The sequence below is a fragment of the Anopheles funestus genome, chromosome X (genome assembly GCF_943734845.2).
Source record: "Anopheles funestus chromosome X, idAnoFuneDA-416_04, whole genome shotgun sequence".
NCBI lineage: Eukaryota > Metazoa > Arthropoda > Insecta > Diptera > Culicidae > Anopheles > Anopheles funestus.
In genome coordinates, this window is record NC_064597.1 from 6,061,362 (window position 1) to 6,073,825 (window position 12,464).

A 12,464-nucleotide genomic window follows, 5' to 3' on the forward strand; every position below is an offset into this window, starting at 1 on the left:
GCAAAAACCCATAGCCCATGTTCCAGTTCGGTTTTGCTTAACCATGTATTGCGGTTAGCAGAGTCGAGAGGTATTGATTTCATGCCGACTTCCGATCGGCAGCAAAACCGCAAGCCATCCGTACCGCAGTGTAGTGGCAGCATAATTAGTACGCTCCCGAAAGGCACCTTCTTCTGGTGCAGTCATTCTTGTGGGGACGCCTCGGGGCGTTTTTCTTTTTTCTTTTGTTGTTCCCCTATCTTACCTCCATACAACGCCGGCTTTCATTTGCAGGTTCCGATGGAGTACTTACAGCAACAGCAGGAGACAACGCTCGAGAGCGATGGCTTTTACCTGCGTTACCGCACGCTAGAAATGCGTGTACCAGTAGATAAGCTCGTGCAGCGCGAATTAGACAACGTAATCCATATCAAGTGCATGGCCTCGGTGGACGCGATACCGTCGGTTGGAAGGGAAGCGAAGGCGGTGGTGGCACTACGCAGCCATCGTTCGTCGTTGTTTGGCTTCGGTGGCCATAGCCGGGCTGCTGGCAGAAGCAGCATCGTACCGAGGCTGGCTCTTAGCACCAATTTGAATGACGGTAAGTTACATCATCGTAAGTTTATTGAAGCGAGAATACATTTTTATTAGAAATATTTATAATTACTTCTTTTGTCGATCAGTGTTGTTTTTTTTAACTGACATTTTAAAAGAATCTTTTAAATATTTCAATTCAAAACCCAATTAATAACAATTAATAACTAAACAAATATTACGATAATGATAATTAAAGAAACAATTATGGACAAATTTTCAAAACTTGTATCGAAGCTTTAAAAAGAATTCTTCAACAACTTTCTTTTCTAGTGTTCTACTAGTTAATGTTATTCATTTCTGGCTCACTAGACACTTGTTTTTAGAATTTATCCAATCAATATCTCTCTCTGTCTTCTTGGCTTGACGACCTCTAGGGTGACGCCGGTCATTTCTGACTTACTAGACTTGTTTTACCACGTAGCCGGATAGTCAGCCCGAGTCCCTTTTTGTCACATACACAACTGTGTTGCCCCCATTACTATTATTTTAGAATTTTTTTTTAAATTCATTCATACGAATTATAAGCGTTTTACCCAAAACTACTAGGCGCCTCCATCGAACCGTTTTTACTACAATGTACTAGGCGCCTCCATCGAATCGTTTTTATTATGAAGTACTAGGCGCCTCCATTTAAGTGCAAATTTATTCTATTACAATTCAAAACCTCAGTGTTACATTATTATTTTTGTTTCTTAAGAACTGTTTCTTACTACGGGACGACGGTCCGAAAGAGATTTGACCCCCAATTCTGTCGTGAGGAACTGGCTACTTAAAAACTACAAAATTTTACAATCATTACAAAAAAAAGAACGTAGCTTGATAAATTTTTGTAACAGAAAGGAAAAAAACTAAGAACTTTACCTTTCACCTGACAAACAAAGAGTCCAAATCAAACATGGTTTAAATAACATGAATATCAGCAATGGGTTGTTGTGGGTCAGCATACAGCACATATCGAAAGCATTTGCCAATCAGTTGTGTTGCTTGCGTTTGCTTTATAACTCGTTTGCTTTTCTTTTCAAAAGCACACAAAGCGTCACAAACAAGAGCTTTACGTCTCATCTGGTTGTGCAGAGTTACATCGTAAGCTATTATCTCCTATCTTGGTGAAGAAACTCAGGTCCTTCAGCGCTGGCTGTAGCATTTTTTCCCCTTACTGTAACTTATACAAAACAACACCATGGTATGGCAACTTCAGCAGATGATTTCACATCCGATCGACCGAATGGTTTGGTTGCGCGCTATACGGTCATCTCGATTTCCTTCCTTAAGCAACTCTTAAGCGGTGAAATCTTTTCCATTAGTCACATGCTCGTATGTGTGTGCTTTGTTTGTTTGGTAGAGAAGATTTTTTCCTCTCTCTCCGTTCCTTGTATTCTTCACCCTTTTTACCATCGTTTCTACCGACATCAGTTGGTAAAATTGACTTGAATGCTCGAATTACGGTCAGTAGCAATCGACCGAATATTGGCCAAAAATTTTCCGTTTTTTTTTTATAAAACCCCACAACCACTCTGCTTGTGGCTGGTGCGTAATAGTTTCAAATCCGATCCGATGGTCGGAGTTTGAGCACACCATTCCCATTATCTTACACGTGCACTGCTGAATCAGCAATGCTTCGAACGCACTACAACCGCTACGCTTATTATCGAGAGCATCCCATCTACAGTCCGTTCGGTGAGATGATCCTTGATGGGTGTCTGTGTGTGGGTGAAGTCAAGTGTTACTGAGGAGCGGACCAGAATCGATAGATTAACTTACCAGCCGTATGTATCTCGTTGCATTTTGCACAGGACGGTGAACAACGGCCAGCAGTGTGTTTCTTATTTCGTAGCATCCGAAAGGCGTATAATCTCTACAAGTGAAGCATAAGCTGCCGTTGCAGCGTCGATACACAGATTCAAGATTAAGGTTTGCTCGAGATGGAGTTCATTATTTTTATTTCCTACCCGTCCGTAACCGAATCAAGTGCCTTTCTGATGCTGGCATACGAGCATGCCGGAGCAGCTGTAACCGATCCCTTAGTTGTGATCAAAAACAATGGAACTATGATCAGGCTATTTGCAGCCATCGACATCCAACATGCAGGGCAAAACAGTACAGAACAAGGCATACTCAAGACAGAACTCAACGACAGCAACAATGCTGAAAACAATGACCACAGCAAACATCAGTTTTCCATTGCCATTCCCTAACGGCAACTGCATTCTCCAGGAATGGATGAGGTTTAAATGGCCAATGAATTGCGTTTGCGTATCACTTGATTTTTTTTTTGCGGAATCCCATTGCAGAATCGTTTTGGAAGGGATATTTCGTGTGTACTGATTTTTTTTTAATAAAACACAAACTGTTAGTTAGCTTTTGATTCAACTCTAATCAAACTATCACATTTCCAAAGCAAAAGGACGTTTCTAGAATTACTTGGAATTTGTTTCCAAACGAACGCAAACAACGTAAAGCGTTCTCCTTTACAGTAAGATGTTCATTTTCAAAGTGTTCACTCCGTTCAAAAATCTCTGCCTGCAGATGATATTTTGTGTGAAATAAAATATCCAAAAAACACCAATCGAACAGACCATACGCACAAAACTTCATCTTCATCGGTTGCTAGGAGTATATGTTTATGGGGGTGCACATCACACTCCGAATCGAAAATAGTTCAAACGCAAAGGGGGCGTACACGGTTGGCGTACCAAAGCTAACAAACGCACAGATACACGTATTGGTTCGGGAATGGGAAGAAAATAGGTATCGATAAGGTACGGGAAGGCAAGCATTGATTTCCTGACCATGTAACAGTGTGTACACCCTCCTTCCGTTACGTAATAAATTGCTCAACCGATACTGTGTTTCATATTTATGTTTCGGGCGAAACACACACACAACACAGCACGAGCTACGGAGCGGATGGAAGTGGGTGATCAATCACGTGTTAACTTTTATATTAAAATTTACGATACTACATCATCTATTCGTAACTTTTTTGTGTCGGAAAGCTTTTATGAAAACGTTTACGGGAGATGCGTTTCATGTTCTGGGCCGGCTCGTGATCCGGCTTGTGTTGAAGTTTTATTGTTAAAAATCTTTACTGTTTTAAGACAATATAAATATGGAAATTAAAAAAATAGAAAAGGGGATGATTTAAAAAAAATATTTAAATTGAAATCTCTTAAATTGTAATAATCAATTCTGGAAATATTGATTATATTGCGATGGTTACGAAAGAATAAACCTACAAACCGTCCTTTGATGTGCGAAAAAAAATGTGTTTACGACTTATCTATTGTTATGCGCTTGAAGGGGAAATTTTCACAGCTAAAATCAAGAACCAAACTTTATACTGCGCTACAGTGGTCGTAAAACAAAGCCAACTAAGAGCCAAAATGGGGCAAAATAAATAAAAAATACTTGCCGTAAATCACTTCCGTGAAGTCTTCACAGCACACCTAGTGATGGGCATGTTGACCCGAACCTACCGGTTCGGAGCCATCCATAAGCTACTCGAATCCGTTCGGGTCGACCCTTAGATACAAGTAGGTTCAGTAGGTGCAACGATTCCGGTAGGTGCAGGCTAACATAAGCGGCTCCGACCCGTGGAAGCAGCGAGTTCGGGTCGGAGCTACTGAACCTACTTGAGCCCGAACACACTACACCCACGGGTCGATTCCGATTCTACTGCACCCGACTCCGGGTTGAGACATTAAATGAATCATATGACCCATCACTACAGCATACTAGTGATGGACACACAGTAGCCGGCTCCGACTCAACGGCTCCGGAACCGGCTCCAATTTCTGCCCTGAACCTGTTCCGAACCCACAGTTCCGAAGCTGATTCCGAAAAAATGGCTCCAGAGCCGGTTCCGAAGCCAAATTGCTTTCTCACCTCTCAGGTTTGAATCCAGCTTTGGAACTAGATCTGGAGCCGGTGTCAGTTCCAGTTCCGGAGCCAGTTTCGGAGTCAGCTCCGGAGCCAGTTCCGGAGTCAGTTTCAGTTCCAGTTCCAGAGCCGGTTCCGGAGTCAGTTCCAGTTCGGGAGTCGGTTCCGGAGCCGGTTCCAAAATTGTTTGGAGCTCCAGAGTCGGCCGTGATGCCATTTTTCCCATCACTACAGCACACACATACACACACACACGCAGACAATAAAACTGATAAGCCAATGTAGTTAAACATAACCATAAAGTAAATATAAAAAAAAGAAATACACAATCTTGTGAGGAAACAATAATCTGACGTGTAAGGTCAGCCCCATTGGACGGTTTTATTTCAACCAGCGCAACCATAAAGTAACTTTTTAAAACACTAGCTTTAATGAATGCGAATAATAATCAATCCGGGTTATGCGTTGCGCATAACAATGAAATCCTAAAAATAACTTGTCTAGCACTAAAGTTAAGATAATCGAAAATCAAGAATCATGTAATCCGTATCCGTCGAGTAGGGTTGCCCATGAGATATAATTTTCAACTCGAGTCTCGCGTTTTTCTTTCTCACTCTTCACGCTGTGAAAATGAAACCTTCTTTCGAAGGGCGCAAGAAACATAGCCCCGTATATTTTAGAAGTCAGTAATAAAATCAAGTTACTCCTACTTAATTTTTCTATCGCGAGCCTTTGGAAAACTTTTGATCTTCGGTACCGGGCGACGGTTTTCCGAATTCTTTACCACTGTTTCCAGTTTCGCATAGCGAATTGCTTATGCATCTTAAGTTTTGCAACATTATTCTTCTTTTTCTACCACACTGCAACTCCGTTCCTTCGCATTAACGATAAGCGGATGGGGTGTTTCGGTGATGGGATTGATCCTTATGAAATCGAGTGACATAAATTTTGCTACAAAAAAAAAGTTCGTAACGATGGGGCAGGAATATGGTGCGACAGAGACCAAATGCCATCAATTTAAAGCATCATGGAGAACGGTCTAAATCCGCATCCCGATATTTGTTGTTTCCGAGCGACTGTTTTTGGGGGGGCATTTGTTTGTATGATTTTTATTTGCTTGACTGTTTAGTTTTGTTTTTTTCGTTCTTCTGTGTATTGAGATGAAAATATCTTTCCCATTTCTAAACCTCATAAAAAAAGGTAGCTAAACAAAAGGGCCAACCGTAACGAAATAAGACAAAAGTAAAACAACAAAAAAAACATACCCTTTCTCACTTACACATTGAAGAAATACGCAAATAAAACGTTCAATGAGCAGATAAGAAACAAGCAAGCACGATGAAAAATCGTTGAATTTGGGCAAACGGACAAAGGTTATGACACCATGGAAATGAAGGGCGTGTGACGATGGCCGTTGGGGAGGACGGGAGGGTAGAGGGTAGAATCAAAATCGACCTCTCCTCGCTCCAACGTGATGAAACTCACCGGCAGCTCTAGCGGTTCAAAAACGTGCCAAAAACCCTTCAACCGGAAGAAACTGAACCAAACGTTGGCGTTTGAGCTGAAGTATCCACTGTACTCTACATAACGAGCGCACAAGAGAGAAAGCAAAAAAAAAACGCCACAAACATAATGCTGCAGGATGTGGACTCCGAGAGGATGAATTATAGCCGGACAGCAGCGAGCGAAGCTAAAGCAAACACTCATTGGGGTTTATTTAAAATTTATAATATCGATGCGGATGTAAGCAGCCGAAGTGCTGTGTTCGTTGTGATAAAAGAAACAAAAAAGGGGAAAAAGCACGCCATACTGATTTTTTGCATCTAATAGCCTCTTCGTTTCCTGACTGCAAGTGTCGATACCGTATTACCTTCTCATCATAGAAGCGTTGGGGTTGCGCTTGTTGTTTCATATTTTGCACGAATAGAAAAGCCAAACAAAAAAAAGCACTTTTAATTTCTGTACCACTCTCGGTACATAGTACTTTAATTTTTTTTATTGGTTCAGTGGGACTCACAGTAAAAAAGGTCCATTTTAGAAGGGCAACCTTTTAGCCCATTAGATAAGAAGAGCTAAACCAAATTCTTCGCCCGTTTGCTATGGTCGATGAAATAAAAAATGAAATCGTCACCCGTAATTTTTATGTTCTCATTTGTGAATAATCTTATCCGCATCATAAAGATACGAACTGATGGATTTGGTTCTTGATAAGGCTAGAAGATACGAAAGTTAAATGAACGAAATGAAACATCGGAATGATAAATCGATTCATTAATTCTCTGATGAGGACTTTTGAGCTTTTTACTCCAAAGCTAGGAACCGGTTGATATTAAAATTATTACCCAAAATGTACAATTCTTCCATGACCGCACATAAAATTAATTTGGTTTTGGTGTACTTTGAAATAAAAGAAATTTGAAAATGTTGGTGTTTTCAAAATAATTAGTCATTCTTTTTATTTTTTGAGAGACACTTATTTACTAATCTTGTGCTATAGCAGCTTCTTGATCTTGGCCTGCTGCAGGAAGTCTACCTTTTCTGGAGATTTCATTAATGCTATCACTACATCTCTACTTTGGGCCTACCTGTCCATGTGGACGAACTAAAAGGACTTTATGGGCTGGGTTGTACGGTGCCATTCTAATGACATTACCATCCCAACAGAGCCTGACGAGGCCATATCTCTTTTCTACTCATCTGTGCTATTTTCTTGGAGTACAAGGAAAAGGGGGGACAGGAATAAAGGAGTAAGGGTGCGATCGATGCTGTGGATTGCTTGCAGCAGAATACCTCAAGCCGATCCCACTTTGGACCACAATGTACATCCTCGGTTCATTTTCGCCATTAGCTCTCCATGAGCTATCTTGTTGTGGATCAGCAGGTACAGAACGGATCTTAGCCGAGAACTGATGTTGGCCCAAACTAGTCACCAGCTTATTTTTGGGAATTCCTGGTGAATCTTCAAATCAGGAAGCATCTCAACTAATATCCGACGAAGTGCTCGGGTGGTAATGTTGGGGATTATGTCTTGGATATATGCTGACAACTTTCCTGAGAAATGGATACGTCGATGATATAGGAGTTATGTTAGGAAGGTTTCTAGCCCACGATATATGTTGACCTCCGACAGGCATACACTCCTTTCCACTGACATACCTGCGGAGCCTGTGGTGCGATAGCCGGAATATGTAGGTTTAGTCCTCCAAGATTTCGGAGCCTACGGATTCTTGCCACAGGAATGAGTCAATAGTCAGCGACACCTGGGCTATGTCTATAACTCTTGTACCACAAACAGAAGTCACATACCATATCTTGGGCAGGAGAAACCCATTCAGGAAAGTTATCTTCTTCATGAGGTTTAGATCTCTCAAGCGATGAAGGCAGACCTAGCGTCGGAATTCTATGTTGATGAACGAACATTGTTGATAAAGAGGATGCCAAGAAGTCGCAATCTCTCTACTGTCTTCAAACAAGGAATAGAGATAGTGTTGTGTACCTTGACATGTCCAACGTCAAGAACTTGGGCTTTTCCAATGTTGAAAGTATCAATCAGAGGTGTGAGAGCAGTCAGATCAATCAGAGCAGTGAGAGGTAGTTACCACTCAGATGTCGTTGGCATATACCTTGCCCAAGTCATCTTGGTCACTACACATGCTTTCTAGTCTCGTGATGAGGAGTTGCAGGTAAAGGATACAAAGATACATTGAAAGAGGAACGACCCTGACGTACAGGGCGTCGAATATGGAAAGGAGAGGAAAGGATTCCGTTCATGAGGATGCGAGGCTTGGAGTTCTCATCTATCTCCACCTTCACTTCAACCATCTATTCTCTATATTTAAAAAAAGTTTTCATGTCTTATTCATCGCATTCTTAACACTAATCACTAGCGCCACGTATGGACACGTATTTTATAAAAATAAAAAAAAACGTTATACCAAATTTATGACGTTTTGTCAATGATAGGTAAAATTTTTAAAGGACAATAAATAGACTTCATTAAAAGACAATACATTAAATATTATTTTTTAATAATGTATCACATTATTATAAGTAGTAATTTACCTGTTTATGGTGTTATTTAACTATCGTTCGTTGACTTATTCGTATGAAAAAGTCTGACTCATATAATTCAAAAGCTGTTGCATCTGCAGTTTATTCTATCCCTGGTGCTTGCTACCGATATCCATACCTAACCGACAAATATACACGTGAAAAATATTCAGGTTAAAGCCATTAAACCCGACCCGAGCCGGTGAACCGAGCAGGGGCTCATAAAAGCAGATAACAAGACCGAATCCCTTCTAAAGCGGTCGGGGATTAGGTGACGTCGTGTATCGCTAGTTTGTCGGTGATTTTAGCTACCCGTCGGATAGCCCAGCTGCAAAAACAATATTGCACCACAAGCGTTTCGTCGCAACCGAGCAAGCTGAGTGAAATGGCAAGTTGAAAAGGTATTTTACGACATCGTCCGAGGGATTTTGATCGGAACGGTGTTTTTTTGTTGGTTTTTCTGCACAGCAGTTTGTGCACCGTTTGGCCGATGGGAGATGTATTGATCATAATTCGTTGGTCTGTCTCACACAAAAAAAAAATCGAACACATTTCATTTTACTGCATTTCCTTCATATTGAAAAAACAGGGATTTTTACGCAGTTATACAATCATGTAAAAATATACTTTTTTTCGACAATACGGTTCTTCGCTATACAACTGTATACGTTTGTCGCAAACATTTCTTGGAGATGCTTTTTGTCTGCGCCAAACGGCGACACGATGATGGTAATTTGGCTTGGAAAAACATTTACACACACACACCCCCATTTTTCCATTGCGATTCCGTTACGAAGGATCGAGCACATAAAAATGAAAGGAAATAAAATTCGCACTGAATTATGAATCACATCATGCACACCGGTGCACCTGTGCTTCCTGGAAAACAAAGACTTGGAATATGTGTGTGTGTATGGTGTATGGTAGATTGAGGGTAAATATAAATTGAAATTGGATTATTCCCCCGTTGCACACGTTTTGACGAATTGTACGGATTATTTGAGCAACTTAAAGTCGCTAGCAGGAAGCTTAGTTAAGGGCTGGGTAGCAATAAATTGAGTGACTTAATGAAGGGTGTGAATGAACTCACCACGCCGACAGGTAACATGGCGATCTGGTTTATGCTCCGACCGTCAATCGCAGAGCAGTTAAATTTATACCGTCGCTGATGTTATTTATGTCTAATCGTCAAGCGGGAAAAAACGGGAGAAAAGAGGGTTACATTCCTAAGCTCATGGAGCAAAGAACTCTTATCGAATCCCTTTTTTCTCCTTGTTTTGCTATATGAACAGAATGTATGATTTTTTCTGTATAAAATTTTATATTTTTACTTTCATTTTTGAATAATCTTCTAATAATGCACAGACTTATGTATTTCCTTATTTGCATGTTTTATTACAGCTCAAACTCTTCTTCTTCTCACATCAATTGCTATCGCTAGTTGGCGATGGTACAGCGGGCAGGATCATCGATTCCTTCTAGACAACCGACCCTGAAGCAAAACCACCCAGTATCGGTTTCAGCTGTGCAACAGCAATTCGAAAAGAAAACACAAAAAATAGTCGAAAAAAACGTACTACTCACTAGTTCAGCTGGTTTTTAAAGCAATCCAGTAACATTTCTATCGGCAGTGATCTGTTTAGAATGGCGGTTCCTGAGAGGCATCAGTAATTGAAAAAAAGATCATTAAAGAACATTTTCGTTTAAGCCATTAAAAACACACATTTCGTTCACACCAAGGCTTTGGTTTTTTCCCCATATGTTCCCCCCTCAAACTTTAAGCTTTTAAGGCTAGGCTAATATACAAACTAATTGAACAAATACAAAAAATTTAAAATTGAACAAACCGATTGATGCATACAAGAATGCTTCCCATAAGTTTTCAACAACAAAAAAAATAAACATTTTATTTCTCCCTTCTTTATAATTTTCATAACAGTTGAAAGTGATGAAAAACTTAAGCCAAACAAAAAAAAAATGAACAAAAAAAAATTACCCAGCTTCACGTGCTATCAATACACACATAAAAATTACACACTTGTGTACTATCAAAAAAAGGGAAATGGTCTCAGTGATCAAAACAAACAACCCTTTGGGTAAAGTTTAGGCAGCAAACATGAAACACATTTTGTGTACTGATTTCAAAACCTTTTTTTTTGCAAACATAAAAGCAGAACAGAATAATAAAAAAAAAACAAAAATATGAAGCGTAACTTTGAATCGGTGATAGATGCATGGGGAAGAAACAGTGAGCAAAAACATGGCAAAAAAAGGGAAAGGCACGCGAAGCAAAATGCAAACTTAGGTTTAGAAGAAGGATTTGTAAATATTGAAGTTCAGCAAAAAGGGAAATTAATAAACAACGCAATCCGACACTCATTTACACACCCTTATAAAGGAGATATAGCTGACACACACACACACACACACACAGACACACACACACGAAATTACAGAAGATGGCAAGCGGCAATGAGTCGTGGCAAAATTCGCAGCGAAAGTAAAACATTAAGTAAAAGTAAACGTTTTCAGGCAAAGATATGGCAATTACATTATCACGCACACACACACATACACACACAGATACAATCACACATTTGCATGAAGGAACGCATGTAACAATTTGCGTAGATGAAGAGGAAGATGAAAAAAGAAATGGAACAGTTTGAAAAAGAAACGAGAAAGAAGGCAAAAACAAATAAAATAAAGTGAAAACATGAAAAAGCTGAAATTATTTGGTTTGACTTTACAGTTTTGCGTTTTTTTTAATAATTTCGTAGAGTTTGTGCTGGTGGGCGATTTTTTCCAAATATGATGACCAAAGGAATGGGGGTAAAGTAAGTGCTAAATATTACGGTATTAAAAATTGTTTCGTATTGGAAGGTTACCGAGAAAAGAAAGGTAGATGTGTGATAATCTTACCCTTATTGTCATCATTGTAGAAACTTTGGATTTCGAGAAGGACTCTCAATGTTTTTGAGCAAGATACTTTGCTATTCTTCAACGTATGACTAATCTGATCGAGTGACCGTAAGTATGTATGTTTAAGTATGTGTTTTTCAATTCCCATTTTAATAAGAGTATAAGATTTATTTCAACTTGTTGCCTTCAATTGATCGATTTGGCTGAAGATACAAGATTATTTAAAAATATTCCGATTACTTTAATTACTGCCAATTGAGGACACATTTTTTTAACGGCTGTAATCTTCCATGGGCGGTCCGGTGGTGCATGTGATAAACGGCGCCAGTCCACACGGCCGGACCGGGTTCAAATCCCATCCGGACCGTTCCCCCGTAGCAAGGACTGACTATCCGGCTACGTGGTAAAATAAGTCTAGTAAGCCAGAAATGGCCGGCGTGACCTGTAAGGTCGTTAAGCCAAGAAGAAGAAGAATCTTCCATCAACGACTATAATTGGGCTATGATTGATTCATATAATTGGATTCAACGAAAAAAAAAACCTGCAGATATTGAAGTGCCAAAGGTAATAGGTTTATAATTAGTTATATGAATCCTCTGAATCCTTTTTTTTTCACAACAATGATCTAATCCAAGACCCCAAAAAACCACGATTTTGCATTGATAATAAAATACCATGCTTGCGAGTAATGGTACGCGGAAGAAAGATGCTGATAACCGAAATTATTTTTCCCGTGAATGCGTAACGCCCCGAACCATCAATAGCTGTGTAATTACGAAACAGAGAAATACTAAACAAAGAAAAAAAAAGCTGCTGCCGAAATGAGTTAATGGACCGTTCCATGATAAAAAAAAACCCGCTAAGGTAAGCGATTAGTTAAAACGAAAAATATCAATTAAACCAAAGAAAAAAGCTACATAAAGGTAGGAACAAGGATCAGTAGAAAATCCCATCAGTACAATGTCTTCGTGAGCAGTCTGTAGAAAAAACACACTGTCGCAATCACAGTCTTAGCCAAATCATCATTTTCATTATTA

At 39.7% G+C, this 12,464-nt stretch overlaps 1 protein-coding gene across 8 annotated transcripts in view; it reads left to right on the forward strand.

Moving 5' to 3' along the window:
- The window catches only part of LOC125773235 (uncharacterized), a 51,996-nt gene extending 40,760 nt beyond the window's left edge, over nucleotides 1–11,236 (forward strand). For all 8 annotated transcript variants that reach the window (XM_049444314.1, XM_049444313.1, XM_049444312.1 and 5 more), the window contains exons 5-6: nucleotides 274–580; nucleotides 9,907–11,236. In XM_049444314.1, the coding sequence (XP_049300271.1) occupies nucleotides 274–580; nucleotides 9,907–10,001 (402 nt within the window). In that variant the 3' untranslated portion in view covers nucleotides 10,002–11,236. The remainder of the gene's footprint in view (nucleotides 1–273; nucleotides 581–9,906) is intronic.
- The last annotated feature ends 1,228 nt before the right edge of the window (nucleotides 11,237–12,464 follow it).